A 16,183-nucleotide genomic window follows, 5' to 3' on the forward strand; every position below is an offset into this window, starting at 1 on the left:
CTTTTGTTTCTTTTTTTTTGTAGGCTGGGTTTGGCTATGGCTTGCCAATTTCTCGTCTGTATGCTAGGTACTTTCAAGGTGACCTTAAACTCTACTCAATGGAAGGCGTTGGTTCAGATGCTGTAATTTATTTGAAGGTATGAATTTGACCCTTTTATAAGCTAGTAATGCAGTGCAATTTGTTTATAGCAGGCTGAATAAGTGAACTTTCTCTCTTTTCACTCTTCAACTTGTTTTCAAATTTGTAATTGCTATCTTCGTTATACTTTATCTAACTCAGTTACACAGAATCCTAAAAACCAAGGTTATAAATATTAACCTGGCACTAATACTAGTTAGTTTGCTTTGATTTTTTTTTTCAGTCCCCTGTGTTGGATCTTTGAATTTTGTTAATCCATCATAAGTGCTGAATTTTCAAAGAGCTGCGTGATGAGAGATAATTTTCATTAATACTTTTTGATTCTAAAAGTTTTGACCACAATACAACTGAGAAAATGATTGACTAACTCCTGACTAGTAGGCATTTTTTTCTATGCAGTTCTTGACCTTTGTGCAATAGACTGTATTGATCCTGTTGCCATTTTTTGGGAGATCCCAGGCTGCTCAGGGACTTAAGGTTGAATTTCATCAGGGAATTTAAAAGAATATAGCGTATAGCTCACGTGCAGGTCGTTGGCTTAGCGTTGTCACTGTGCTTTGCTGTATGTAGCGAGTGAGTTGTGGAATCCTGTGCTAACTTTAGTTTCTGATGGGTTTAATCCTGTGCATGTACACGCGGAGGAAAAAGGTATGGCCTTTCTCAGAGGAAAAAGGCATGCTAATGGACTGAACTAGATCAGCCCTCACAGATCAGTGTGCTGACGACAGAGTCCAAGTTCGTTGAAGTGAAATGTTTAGGTAAAGTAGCTGTCTGCCCCGGGTCAGTGACACATCTCCCTTAAATGTTTTTGACCAAACCTTTTGTTCTTGCTTGTAGACACCACGCCCTGGAAAAAAGGGAAATATTTTAAAGTGTTATTTTCTTTTAACTTTTACTATGACTAGTACTTTGACTATGACTGGAGCGATTAGTCACAGCTGAAGCATTTTCAAAATAGTGTTGTGACATGTAACCCTTGGATAATTGAGACACTTGTTCGATACAGAAGTTGTAACTGTAGAACTCCCCAGAGTATCATCTTGCTCTTGGTATCTCTAATGATATCTTACCATTGCTTTTGTTTTTCCATAGGCCCTTTCAAGTGAATCATTTGAAAGACTTCCCGTTTTTAATAAGTCAGCATGGCGACACTACAAGACCACACCTGAAGCAGATGACTGGAGCAATCCTAGCAGTGAACCAAGGGATGCTTCTAAATATAAAGCTAATCGATAACTTGCCACCTTTTGTCTCTGTTGGAGATAACCTCTGCATTCAGTATAAAGTCTCTGCTTTGTTCCAAAATCCTTCAAACCACAATAGCTAATTACTTCCAAACAAAGACCTAATCAGGGCATTGAAAAATACTAAGAACAAAGTGATGATTGGGACTTAACGGAAGGCACTAAGCACGTTTGGTGTGTGAATCCTGTCTACTTCACCAGAATATGCTTGGTTGCTTCAGTCATGCATTGACAAAAGGGATTGCACTGTGATTGCACTTAAGAATACAATGTTGTAACATAAAGATACTATTTGAAATGGCCAGTTTTTATTCCAATATAAGGATTGGCAAGATGTGCAGGATCCCTTTAAATGGTGAATAGTATCTTGCACAACAATACAGTATAAGAGAAAAATTCTAATGTAGTTAAACATACGCTTTGAAAATCCACTCTTTGCTGCATTTTATATTGCACGGTGTCACCTGTTACAGAAAATCCCTTTGAGCTCTTCAGATCTTATATCTAATGAGCTTATAAATGCATAGTTCTAAAAAGGGTTGTGCAGCTTTAAACTGATGCTTTCCCCAAATTCCCAAATCCATTTGTCAAGTGCATACAAAAATTATGTTGTTGTAAGACATTGGGACTTCCACTTCTTGGTATGCACCTTAATGATTTTCTTGACAAGCAAACACAGAAATGCATTTCTATACATTTTTCCTTGTTTTGAGGAAAGATCGTAAGTAGTTAGATCATCTCTCCATGCAAGAAATTCTGTCAACAGAGGGGCAGGGGGTAATTCAATTTCATGAATTGAGAAATGCTGAAAGGCCAGACAGCCAGTCATACAAATGAATTTGCCTTAAGAGTGTTGGAACCCGATTAGTTTAAAACCTGTAAATAGTTTGCAAAGTTATTTATATATTCAATGTCTGACTATAGTCTGGTAATCTGAATTTGTAGTGTATATAAAGATGTTGTACACCAGCTTTTGGAAAGTGTCACTGGTCTAAATACATGTAACTGGAAATACTGTAGAAATGGGAGGGGCAAAACATAGCTGGTACCTGATTTAAGGGAAAAAAAAAATCGAAGAGAAAAAAAAACCTAAGTCTTTTCCCCTTAAATTTATTGTAAGGGTTATTGCTGACTATTAGGAAACTGTTCTTCACAAAGTCTTTGCCAAATACTGTTTCTAATACTATGGCCTTTCAGAAAAATCTGTGAAATTTAGAAGTTCTGGTGATATCCTAGCCGTGGGAATGAAGTAGATGAGTTGTAAGCAACTCTGATGCACCCTCAGTTTCTCTTAGGTGTTTTGATATTTTTTTGAAAGATATTGCAGATTTTAGCATGAAAAAATGAAACTTGTTTACTAAAATTGTGGGGGAACTGTCCCTTTTGTCCTCCCAATATTTATTTTTATAAAGAACTGATCTATTAGGTAAACAGGGAAATGCTGAGAGATTCCTAGGTGTTTTTAAAAAAAAAAATCTTAGTTTGACTTAACGATGGTACTTTGCACTTACATAGCACATTTCATCAAAGGATTACAAAGTGCTTTGAGCAATAAACTTCATATAGCCCCATTTCTTTGAAGAGTCGGAGTCCTTACCTTGCAAACCCTTACTCTTATCTGTTGCAGTCAGTTCAAGAATGTGTATGTGAATAGTTCATGAGTTTGCAGGGCTTGAGGTTCTGTGGGCTTTTCACTACACTGTACAGATAAGTCACGTTGGAGCGCCAGGCTGTTTTAACGCTCTCTCATACATGTCTCTGCGGAGTGCTGCTGTACTGTTCAGAAGTGGAGATACCAGGACAGCTGCTGAAGGCCGTCTGACTTGTCAGCTGGTAAGCGGTGCCCTTCTGAGCTCCCAATATTTTTTTATAAAGAACTGATCTATTAGGTAAACAGGGAAATGCTGAGAGATTCCTAGGTGTTTTTAAAAAAAAAAATCTTAGTTTGACTTAACGATGGTACTTTGCACTTACATAGCACATTTCATCAAAGGATTACAAAGTGCTTTGAGCAATAAACTTCATATAGCCCCATTTCTTTGAAGAGTCGGAGTCCTTACCTTGCAAACCCTTACTCTTATCTGTTGCAGTCAGTTCAAGAATGTGTATGTGAATAGTTCATGAGTTTGCAGGGCTTGAGGTTCTGTGGGCTTTTCACTACACTGTACAGATAAGTCACGTTGGAGCGCCAGGCTGTTTTAACGCTCTCTCATACATGTCTCTGCGGAGTGCTGCCGTACTGTTCAGAGGTGGAGATACCAGGACAGCTGCTGAAGGCCGTCTGACTTGTCAGCTGGTAAGCGGTGCCCTTCTGAGCCCCCTCTGCCAGCAGGTAGGAAGAGGGAGCGTGCTGATGGGGCTGTCCTCCTCTTCTCCCAAACCGGACTCGTTTGACCCTGGCTAGGGGATCTTTACATGGCACGGTGAGGGTGTAACACCTGTGGCCTCCAGAGCAATAATTTCCCACGACTGCAGGCGCTGCTGCAGGGAAGGCAAATTGCTATTCAAGCGATACAGCTATGCTGCTGGGGTGAAATCAGAGAACTAGTTTGACTGAAACACCAGTTGGAAGTCACATCTACTAAAATTTAGGCATATTGAACTTGTTTTCATGAAGTGAATATAAACCATGGAAGCCAATGAATGAAAGCTGAAGATACCGTGAAGGATGTTATGGTATATAAGTCATTTCACTTTATTCACAGAAACAGCTGGCTGGCTTTCAGGACTGATGTGCTTTAGGACTCGAACAATGAAGTCCCCTGAAATGGCACCTATTTCCAACAACCCTGAGCACGTACAAACAGCTCAGAGCAGGAAGGTAGAGCACAAGGAATGCATTTTCTTTCCATTTCCCAAGGTCTGTTTGTGGGCATTACGGTGAATGTGAGCGAGAAGCAACTTTTCTCCTCTCCAACCGTGTCTAGGCAGCCTGTGCTTTAGTGGAGATCCAAGGTATGCCATAAATTGTTCTTCACTCACTGTCCTCACGCCATGTTTCTACATAGGGGTATTAGTCTGACAACTCTTAGGAAACAACAGCAGCAGACCTTCGATTAGAAGAGAGTTTTTCAATGGGTATGCCTGAAAAATGAGGGCGGATGGGTTTTTAATATGGCTAGTTTAACTACAGATGCTGATCTTTTTTCAGTTCCTTCTACCTTTGATTGGAGTCTGTTATAACTATTTGTTTTAACATCTCGGGGCTGTTAATTCCAAACTTTCTGATGATATAAAAGTGTATTTCTTTTTTTTATGGATTTCAGATGTATGGCCTGCTAATGTTATTGCAACCTGCTTGTCTTGAGTTACAGGACACATAAAAAGAAAAAAATGTTTTCGGTGAAAATGCTTCGTATCTGTTGTGTTTAGTGATTAACAAAAACTGAGCAGGACATGTTTGCTCCTCGATTCTTCCTGAGAATTTGCAAACAACTTCTATGTGTCGTAGTGTAACAAATAGTTTAACTTTTTCGTCCAGTGCGCATTTTTCTGGTGTATGTGTCTTGAACGTGATCTATTACTCCCCTGGCTAGTTTAGTATTAATAGATACCTATCGTATCATGTACACATCATGTACATATTTGTGCTCCCTGCTTTTCTAGGCTTTGCTTTGACGCTAACAAGGGGTCTTTCAGAGTCAGCACTTGATGAGAAATATTCAGAAGATACTGAAATGCTTCTTTTACAACTCAAATGCGCAGTCTTTGCCTCTGTACTTGACTGTGATGACCTAGGATAGTACTGAGAAAGTCTTTGTCCTGCTGCAGTTTGTGCTACCTCTTGGGCAGCGTTTAAAGCAGGTCCCTTGACACATGCTTAAAGAACAGGGATATTAATTGTTGTGTTCTTGGAAAACTCAAGCTACATTTTGGCTATGTACACTACACTTGCTGCTCCAACTGGATAACACACTTTTCTTTGTCCTCAGTGGCACGTAGAATTTGCTTTGAAACAGCTGTTCACTTTCTCTAAAAAGTGAGCAAGAGTCATCTTACAGTGTAGTGCAATCTCCTATTCACCTCCACCCAAATTTAGTATTTAGGGTGAAATCTTGACCTCATTGACATGGAAGACATTCCCCCCCCCCCTTAATAAGCACTTTTAGATCCTTATGTGTTAGGTGCTGCAAAGTGCAAAGTGGTCTTGATTGATATAAACCATTTTGTAGAAAACAGCCTAAATGTTTATTGTTAGTATTTATCTCTTGAGGATAACCATGTCCGACCGTGCCGTGTTCAGTTTCTTTGTATGTTTCCTCGGTTGCCATATAGATGCTGTGGTTTCCAGTAGCTCTTCGTCTCTTCTTCCTGACATAGTCACCTGCCTGTGAATTAATATATATAAACGTGTTTTTGCAGAACTTAAGAGAATATGATGGCACATGACAGAACGATGTATTACTGAGTTCAAAGGTGAGTTTATTCACAAATGAGGAACATAGTTATAAATTGTGTAGCAACTTCAGGGCTGAATCTTGCAAATACTTGCACAAGTAAACAGTGTATGAGAGTAATCCCACTTAAATGAATCTGTTCTCAGGATCAGGACTTAAGCTGTTGACATTAATTTGAAGCAATGAAGATTTGTGTAACTGAAGTGGCTTTCTAATTAAAAATAAATAAGAATCTAAAGTTCACGTGCTTTAATTGCAGTATTATGTTGCCTTAAAAGATCTCAGAAATTGGCATAGAGATCTTGTTTGTTTCTTCAGTCTAGAGCTTTTTATGTAGTATCAGTAGGATTGACGTGTTTGTGATAATTCTGACATTGTCAAACTAGTATTAATTGCTTTATTAAAATTTTTCCTATGAATTGAATACTGCCCAGAGGTGCCAGATTGACAGGCCTTTGAAGTTCATCCCCTCTGTAGATCGTGTCAGGCATGTTTCCAAGTGGTGCACTATCCCTGCTCTCAGCTGTTCAGCAGGGACTGTCCTTACGCGAGGGACCTGCTAGCTGTTTCACGCTTGCCGTCTCTGAGGAACTGCTAACAGTGTGCTAAACTTGTACTGGGTTTTATGATGTGAGTTTCTGACATGGGTGGAAATCAAGTCAATTTGTTCCCAACATCGGTTATGGGACAGAACTCTTAGTGGTGAGCTGGCCTGTGTTGCACCTAGCATCCAAGAGGGAAAGAGGTCTCGTGTTGCCTTTCCTCTGAGGTGGCATCATTTGAATCAACTGAACCTACAATGGAGGAGTGGGAAGCTAATTTTTCATGAGGTCACTTGGTGATGTTTTAATTTTGAGTCTTCTGTAACTTGTGTTGGAATTGTTTCTAGTCCAAATACCCATGTATATAATTTGTGTATACTTTTATTTTCCTTTTTTCTTTCCGTTGCTGACAAATAAAAATATGTAAAAACTACATGATGACATTTTTAAGGGACTGATTTGGTTTCACACACTGTGGAGCTTAGTTTGTGATTTGGCAGCCCAAGGTCAACTTCACACATGCCTACAGAGGGACACTCTCAGAGAGCTGCAGTTGGGAGCTCAGAGTAATTTAGGATAAAAGTGTTTTTCTTGCCTGTTTTGGCACAAAGCAGTTTGAAATCTTCTATGGAAACGTACCTTTGAGTGTTTCCATGTCCATCTCCCTCCCCCCCCTGAGATTTATCGTTAATATCTCAAGCATAATTTATTTTTTAAGTTGGTTCTAGAACTATAAATAAATGCAATTGCTTCCGTATTGTATTACTCTGAATTTTCAGGTACATTTAATCTGGTGGATTTTAAGACTTTAAAACTTCTAAAGTCTTTCATAAATATGTTTTATTCCCGTCAGATGTGAGTCTTTATGAAACGCTTATTTTCACAAGAAACTCTAGTTTTCATTCTGAAGTTACCTTCCAGTGATTCTTGTGGCACAAGACTTGATTTGTATTTAAGAAGATAAAATCACGTGCTAACATAGCTGAACTTCACAATTCTTGATTTTGCTGTTATGCCAAGGACCTGATATCAAAATATTTACGAAGACAGCAGTTGTATGGAAAATAAAATTGTACTTGATTTGTGCGGAAAAACTGAAACATAAGAATGTTTCTGCTAATTGTAAATCTGAAGATGTCTCTTTCTACAAAATAATGGAACTGCAAGAGCATTTGTTGGGAGACTGGCTTCTTGAAAAACTAGTCACTACAGAAATTACTCTGGGTCCATCACTTCTGCAAGTATGTTTTTTCTACGTTATTCCTTTCTCTATACAGATAAGCTCCCCGGTTTCTATAGGTTTGTAGCTGGGGGGGGCGGGCAGGTGGGAGTGTGAACCCTAAAGTATTTTGGGATAAAACTTAATTGTCTCTTTTGTAGTCTGAGAAAACTGGGTTAACCTAGTGACTCTTGTTTTACTCTCTTTTTAACTAGCATTCATTGCTGTTTCTCAGAACACTGAGGTAAGAAGTTCAGGCCTCTCACCTAGAAATGGCTGTTTCTGAATAACTGCCTAAAATAGAAAGTCTGTGGCAAGCACCCCACATTCTCCTTTTCTCACTTTCATAGAGGAATCCAGAAACAGTTGTAGTTTAAGAGCATTAAGTTGAAATAATTATAAATTAAACTTACTTGGCGACTGAGAACTTTGCCATTTGAAAATATAAGGTAATATTTCAAAAAAATAAGCTTCATTCGTGTTCTCCAAATTCTTAGTTTTGAGGGAACACACAGCTTTATAAGCAGAAAAGGTGTTAGCGTTAGCAAAACCCAAGAGCTGAATTTTGGTACTATCCGTACGTTGTGTGTTTCAAACTTCACGTAAATTTAGCTAGACTGTGTGGTTTCGCTAACCATTTTGCTATACAAGTGTATGGTGTTATTTTTCCTTTGGTTTTATAGCCCTTACTGTTGATCAAGACTTAATTTATTGATTTAATAATTTATTAGTTTACTATATCGGTGCAGGTAACAGAAGGGAGTATTTAATCCCTTGAATCATCATTGTTGCTGTGGCAGGAGCACAGCTTCATAGCACTTCAGACTGCTGGTTTGCGGAAATACGGGATTTAGAGGGACCAAATTCAGTGAGATGCTGAAGGTAGGGATTGAGCTACCTATTTTGGCAGTGCTGACGCTTCCTCTGAAGCGAATAGAGAGGAAGCCTACAGTTTTAGCCACTTCCTAATACTTCTGTGGAGTGTGACATTTCCTTTAATGTTCAGTATTGTTAAGGATTGCCTCTAATGCATCCTTGCTTCCTGGAGTTTTTGATGTCCTGACATTGAAGTAGCAGAAGCTCCTACAGCAGTTTAGAACCAGAAGTGAGTTATTGGGCATTTCTGAAACTCTGGTATCTGACTGATCTGGGTACGTCAGCACGGTTTGTCACCACGCATTGTTTTCTTTGGTTTGGATTTGGTTTTTTCTGCTATATAAATCTCCCTAAAGCTAAAATTCCCTGGATTATTCTTGACATTTGAAAAGTCTGTTATAAAATAACACCCAAGGCTTCTACCTTGAAATTTCTTCAACTTTCCATAAAGTTTTATATGCGTTCGTAACTTATTCAAGAAAATGAAAAACAAAGTTTGTTACCAGGCAATTCCAGAACAGGAAAATGCCTGGAGACCCAGATTTCTTGACTCACTAACTTTCTTGTTAAGTAATAAATGAGGCTCCAGTTGGTCAGAATTATGCTAGAACTGAGATCCAAGTTTCTTTCTGATGAAGAATTTATTTTAAACCTTCAGATGAGAAGAAATCTGCATGTTGCACTTTCTCGCTGCTTACCATTTGCCATGGTAGGATATTCACAGGAGCCGAGTGGTTAATTAAGTAGCTCAAAATTGCAGAATTTGTCAGCATAATGTTTGACAGTAGCTGTCTGTAGAATGCGAAGCAACTAGTTGCAGCAGCAGCAGTATAATGAGAATTTATGGCTCTAGGACACAGGCTTACGTGGGAGAACAATTTGTAATGAAGGATCAGTCTGTCATTGTACATTCATGTCTCTTTTTAGACTGCTGTAGACTCATTCAGTACTTCTGTTTCCACTGAAAGTAAGAAATTTAAATCTCGCAGTAGACAGTTTCTAAATGTAGTCAGGCATACCAAATGTGTCAGGCATGCTTAATAGGAAAAATTAAACATTTTTTTGTCAGATTGGTTTATAGTCATCATCTTTAATTAGGGCTGTTTTTACTTTTAGCTTTTGTACCATCTCCTCTAGTAGTAAGAGTAAAATTAAGTGAGTTTAGTAAATAATGCCTGCTGTATTTTGTCTAAGAGCATCGGCCGTTCGGAAAACTTGTTACCGCAGTCTGAAAACCCTTCTCCATCTAGTGACTTGAATGATTTTTTATGTCCTTGGCCCAAACTATCCCCCTTCATATCTCCTAGTCCAAAGGCAACAGGCATGTCACTTTGCTGCTACTAGCATGCAACTAGGAGACACGATTTGAAAGTTGTAAGATGATTTTCCTCCTTGATCTGCCACTGTGGATTCTTTTCTTGAAATTAATAAATGAGCAGGCGCCTGTAAATATGCTGATTCAAGACTTTTCAGAAGAAAGCTTCAGTTCTGCCAGTTTTCAAGGTCACATGTTGATTTGTGTTTTGGTATTGGAAGGCTTTCAAAGGACAGCTTCATTAAAATTTTCTTGTGGTTATGGAAACTGATGCCAGCTTGCACTGTTGCGAGATGTAAGTCGTTAAAAGGTAGGAGCTGTCCTAGCAGACTTGAGGTTGTCGGTGGTGTGCGTGGCTTCTACTGTGCTGCTGTGAACGCCTCCCTTGCCTGTTTCGCTTTGCTCTTTATCCTTGTGATAATAAATTTCTTCGTAGACATAAGAATACTCAATATAATCCTTGGGGCTGTGGAGGACCAAGACTTAAGGCATAGTTAGCTTTGCATTCAGGTAAAGGAACCTGGGTTTTTGTGCGTGCGTGTGAGTCATGGCTGTGTGGTAGTTTCTACGTCTCTAAATGTTGGTGAACTAAAGGTTAAGTTTTACCACCAGGGAAGCAATATTCTTTCCTTCTTTATTTTCAGATGTGGGTGTCCATTTCAGTAAATGGGTGTCCGTTGTCGGTATGATGCGGTATGCTTGAAAACTGCCTGCTACATTATGCAGTAAGTAAAATGGCCAGGTCCTGTACGTTACAATGTAGAAGCTTACCAGCTTTACAAAACATTTCGCAAATAGCCGTTTGTGATGGATGAAGAGGCTGGAGTTATGGTTTGTTCCAGTATATTTAAATACATTTTGTCTTGCTGTTACTCTGTGCACTTCATGACTGAGAATGCCGGCTTGCTAAACATTGTGTTTTACAGCAAGAGAACTGAAGTTTCTAGATTTTTAATGGCATATGAAAGTATTTTATCAAGGTGCTTGATACACAACTGTCAGTGCTCAAATATATAATTAATCTCTAACTTTTTGTTTCTTGATAAACAGTGGAACAGTTGGGTAAAACATGCAAAAAGATCACCTTGGGCACGTCCCTGTATATATAATTGCATTCAGTTAATGGGTGAAGTCCATTCTGCGGATGGCATGGTAGTGCCACCACTCTGCATAATGGCTAACTGCGTGTCAGAACAGAGGTGCTTGACCTCATGGCATTATTTTTTCTTCCATTTCTTTAAAAGATACAGGCTGTGAGCTTGCCTGGTGTTTTCTGACGGTTCTCCACGTTCTCTCTGTGTCTATGATACAAGTACGTGCTGTGGGATGGTTTGAAGAAAAGGTACTCGGGGGGGGGGGGGGGGGGGTGGTAGAAAAAAAAATTAAACCACCCAAGATTTGCTACGCTGTTTGGATTAATGTTTCATTCCGAAGCTGCTATTGTGGGGGTATCTGGTTAGTTCTCATACAGGATATGCCTTTTGCAGTTTTCTATTTGCATGTGAACAATACGAATATTTGAAATGTCCTTCTTGCTCTTTTCTGGAGTAAATGCACACATTTGGGAGAGACCTTTTAGATAACCAGAGCGCAAAAAAAAAAACAACCCACAACCAAAAAACCCCAGAAACTTTCTTTAAGGGATAGTTTCATATTTTGTTTTGGCATTTGGCTTTTAATCATGTATTGTAGCGGTGCAAGCTCAGGACGCTGTTGAAAATGAAACTAGTTAACTTTTAAACTGATGATACAAAGTATCTTAAGTATGGCCAAGTAGCAAAGTAACTGGGTTCCTACTGGGTTTATGTGTGAGTTTTGAAATGAAAAAGCTAGAGACTAGTATGGTATGTAGTACATTAAAATAACACAACCCTCTTGGTATTCGAAGCTAGTCACTTGTAAAGAGCAGGTTATAATTAATCTACTTTTCCTAAGTGGACGATGGCTTTGCAGTTCAGTTACTTTATTTTATGGAAAACCAGGGTTTGTTTGTAGGGAAATATGATTAGAGAATGATAAAAAGTATCACAATGTGCTGAAGAGGCTGTAATTTATTGTAACAAAGCTGTTCCTAGAATTTGAAATACCTGCAAGACTTGATGTGGGCCTGCAGCCTGGTCAGTGCCACCATGTGGGATTTTCCCCTTGAGTGTTCCTGCCTTCGTATGCTTAGGCACAGGAATAATTGTTTTGCGGTAACGGACCATTTTCTTCTTGATTAGTGCAGTTAAACATTTAAAGCATTAATTTATTGCTAGGTTTTGTAAATGTGAAAACTGTGTCTTGCAACTGTATTTTCGCTTCTGTTTACCACAGTCACTTAAAGATTTTTTGGCTTTTTTGTTTTTAAATTCCTGGATCCCCAGCTTTCCCTTGCCAGAGGTTTTGTTTGCACCCCTTCTGCAAGTAGGAGAAGTCAATCACAGGGGTTTAGGGTTTACTGCACTCTTTGATCCCTTAGGACCAAGCTCACCAGCCAGATACCGAGGCAGCCCCTGCCGACCCTGACGAGGTGCTTCGAGCCTGTGGGTTCATTGCTGCAAAGGGGGAGCGACTCGGGGTCTGGGCACTGGTACAGAGCCTGAAACAGCTCGGTTCACCTGCCCTCACAGACGTGTTTCTGAGCATGAGCTTTGCTGTGCCAGCAAGTGCGTCCCCTGTAGATCAGGGAACTTCAGGTGGCTTTAAAAAGGGAGAATCCTGGTTCTTTCCCACGTACTTGTTGAAGTCACAGTTAATGGCAGCGAATCAGGCAGAGTAGGGGTTTGGGGCGTCCCCCCCTCAGATGCATGTCTGGGCTCCTCCAGGTATTTTACTGCTGTGCTGTGGTTATTTAACATAGTTTGCTGCCCAGCAAAAGGAATCCCCCCTGCCTGCGGAGGTGAGACGTTTATCCAAAACCTAAATGTAAACGGAAAGCTGAGCTACCAAATGATGAGGGGAAAATGTTGTAAGTAGTCAAATCCTGATGGCTCCACAGAGGTCACTTATTTTGTCTATAGCACAGACCATGAAGTATTACCAGAGAAATTTGGGATCAATCTCTGTAACCTTTTAATCCTTTTAGGGGACAGTTGTCTTTTCATAGGGTGAAACTGCCTTTTGAGAAGGGTTAAAGGAGGTGATACTTCCAAAGGCATAATATCCTCCTTAAATTTGTTTTGCCCGTTTGTCTTCAGGTTATGTTTTGCCATGCTCCAGCATATGGAGCAGGCTCTTGCGTTTGTGTGAAAGGCAAAAAACTGCCTTACTTAGCTTACGAACTTGCAGTTCACTGTTTCTCACTGAAGGAAGGATGGCTGCCGTTGGAGAGAATATCTAAAAAGGGATGGAGATACCAAGTGTGAAAGAACTCTTTGAACTGAAGAAAGGCATTGGCCCAACCATAAACTGGCCATGAATAACTGCTGGGGCAGAGGAATCCAAGCCTTTTGTTTGAGGAACTGGTTTCAACATGGGAGCCTGCTGCATGCAGCTGGGAGATCCACCAGAGTGACTTGTCGTAGGAAGAGCCTCAATTCTTGGCATTTCCAAAGGCTCTCAGATATTTTTACTTCGTTCTGCATCTATCTCCTCTCCCTCAGGCAGAGCTGTGAGGCAGCGGCCTTGATTTCCATTCAGATTAGAAATGCTAATGCCACCTTGCGCGCACCAGGAAAGGGCCTTCCCTTCAGAAAGAGAAGGGCAGAAAATATCTGTGTGCACGTGCTTGGGGAACACACACTGTATTTTGAGAGGGGAAAAAGAACTCTTTTCAAAATAAGATCAGAACGGGAGTGCTTAAGATAGCCTGTGGCCTGAAAGGGTCTCCACACAAGAGGCAAAGCCCTAGGTCCATTTTCAGCTCTGTTTTAGGAGGAGGTCAGAGGTCTGTACCAGGCTCAAGTGAAACTGCTGTTTAATTATGTGCTATTATATAGGACTTTTTTCCCCATTATGGTTTATTATTACCCCTTTTTTACAAGCAAATTCGATGTAGTGTCAAATCCTTCCTTTCTGCTGAGCTGAGTTGGTAGGCCTTCTGTAGATTCAGGGGACCTTCTTGTTCCCGAGGGGGTTTGCCCTGCACCGAAACAAGAACCTCCTGACCTCAGGCTGGGCTGTACACAGCGAGGGCCCAGCTTCCCGGGGCGTGTGCTCATGGGGACGCAGCACCAGGGACCCACCATGCAGCTTCCGTTGGCAAAAGTCATTGCCTTGAGACTTTTGGAGTGGAAAAGCAAGGATTGCAGTTGAGGAAGCAAAGCCACGAGCTGAGGGGAATTTAAACAGCTTCACCTTGTTTAATGAAGGCTTTGGAGTGGGGAAGGAGGCACAGGATCTGCCACCGATGTTGGGCTCTAGAGCTGTTTTAGTCGTCTCGTCGTTACCTCTTCCAGTGTACGTCTGTGGCCGATAGCTGAGCAAGGTGTGAAGCCTGTCCAGCCTCCAGACCAAAAGCGCCTCTGCCTTTTATTTCAGGGGAGAGGAGGTGGAAGTGAGTAGCAGCAGTTCCGGCAGGATGACTTTTAGACGTAAAAGGGAAAGCTAAGCAGACAAGGAGAGCAGCAGCAGCATTCAGGAGAGATCAGAATGGGCAATGCTGGGGATTTGTTACAGCCATATCCTCCTTGATAAGTGGTCCTAGCTCTGAGCCGGTCCCCTTAGGAAGTCAGGATTCCTCTTCATGAAGAAGCATCTAGTTTTCTTGTGGCTTTATTTGAAATGCCCATTTCCTGTTAACTTCATCCACCGTCCAGCTGTCAGTACTGCTTTGTGCTATTCTAAATATTTTCTTTCTTTTGAGAATTCTGTCCCTACAGTATTTGGAAATAATTTTTAGTATACACAAAAAATTATAATCTGTTTTTTTAAAATGTTTATCTGTCTTGAGCCTTCTGAGTTAAATTATCCCTGTGAGTGAGCTTACACAATGTTGTATTTCGTGCCTAAATGATGGAAGGATTTAAAACTAAGGAAATACTGTAGATGTTTCACAAGCGCTGGCACAAGAGCTCTGCCTTGTACTGCAGAAAATCATCTCTGCTTCTGCAACCACATTTCAAATATTCTCCTACCTGTTTTATATAAACTCATATGAACTTAGAGTGGAGACTTTTTGACTGTTTCCAGTCGCGCTCTTTGCTAGTGTCTTCAGGGTTTCTATGGTGCAATGAAATCCCAGTTAAAAAACTGAAAATGCTTTTCAGTTCAGACTACTGGATTTAAAGTTTGTTCCAAATCTAACTCGGTGCTTGTTTTGCAGTAGAGGGAGATGCTACCACGGGGTGCTGCAGTTCTCGCTTTGTGTCATCTTGCCTGGGAGGGTCCGACTCAGCGCTGGCTCATGTTGCCCCTGGGTTTAGATCAGGCCTATGTGAACAAGAGTCCCTGTCGTCCTTTCCCAGAGCGCTGTCGGCTACGCAGCGGTATGTGTGCGCAGAACTGGTACCTAAAAGGCAGTGCGATTGTGGGGAGGCAGCAGTCAGACGTGGTTCCTCTCCACAGGAGGCAGCTCAGTGGCAAAAGAGAAGCGGGACTGCAGCCAGGCTGGCTTTCACGGTCCTGGGAGCGTACGAGGATGTCTCGTTATGTGATGCAAGACACTGCTCAAAACAGCCCCAAATCCATCTTCAGTAATAAAGCTTGTATTACCAGGGAGCATTTTGGTGTGGACTCTGTGCCTTTAAATAGTTTCTCTGCCATGCCAAATTACTTCGAAATTTGTTCTTATTCTGCAGTTAAAAATACCTTAGCTGGGAAGTCCTAAGTCCTCGCCTGCTGGTTCAGCTTCTCCCTTCCTGAGGCAGGACTGACAAAAAATAAATAATTTAAAAAAAAAAATCTTTTCTACAGCTGGTGCAGTAATAATTTCTTTCTTACAGAAAGGACAAAAGGGAAGGAGCTCAGCAGGGACACGCAGGCATCAGACTGACTTAGCTGGAGGAAGAGTCAAGTCCGAAGGCCAGCGTCGGGAGTTGTCCCTGTGGCTAATGTTTGCTGCTGCAGTTTTGCATAGATCTGGCACAGCTGCAAACCACGCTGGCACACACAGGAGCATTGCTGCTGCTGCTGCTGCTGGGGATGGTTTTCAGAAGCAGAACCAGGATGGTTGCAAAAGCACTGCCTCTTTCTTCCACTTAGAAGTAAGAATTAAAATAGTGGCTCCCGATTCCACTGCGCTGGGGCAGAGGAGAAGGGAGGTCTCAAACTTGCTGGTGTCTACTGCTGCGCCTTGCCAGCTGAGGCAGCGTTTCCCCACCTTTACCTTGCAGCCAGAAAAATCTGAGTGAAGGCAGGGAGAGAGATGATCCTGTCAGAGCAGAGAGCCGCAGTAGTAACCCGAGCAGCAGGTTGGAGAGGCTGCTCTAGTGGCATTTGTGGGGACGTAAGGACGGGTACTTTGTACTGGGGTACAAAGGATGGGGGGAACAAGCACTGTGCTATCAGTGGGGCTTACGCTGGGGGTTGT

The 16,183-nt window shown here is 41.1% G+C and overlaps 1 protein-coding gene across 1 annotated transcript in view; it reads left to right on the forward strand.

The window, feature by feature from the left end:
• PDK3 (pyruvate dehydrogenase kinase 3) overlaps positions 1-2,955 on the forward strand; it is a 36,035-nt gene extending 33,080 nt beyond the window's left edge. Inside the window, exons 9-10 of the mRNA XM_009276921.2 lie at positions 24-137; positions 1,232-2,955. Of these exons, the coding sequence (XP_009275196.2) occupies positions 24-137; positions 1,232-1,375 (258 nt within the window). The 3' untranslated portion in view covers positions 1,376-2,955. The remainder of the gene's footprint in view (positions 1-23; positions 138-1,231) is intronic.
• The last annotated feature ends 13,228 nt before the right edge of the window (positions 2,956-16,183 follow it).

The sequence above is a fragment of the Aptenodytes forsteri genome, unplaced genomic scaffold (genome assembly GCF_000699145.1).
Source record: "Aptenodytes forsteri isolate BGI_AS27 unplaced genomic scaffold, ASM69914v1 Scaffold273, whole genome shotgun sequence".
NCBI classification, from domain to species: Eukaryota; Metazoa; Chordata; class Aves; order Sphenisciformes; family Spheniscidae; genus Aptenodytes; species Aptenodytes forsteri.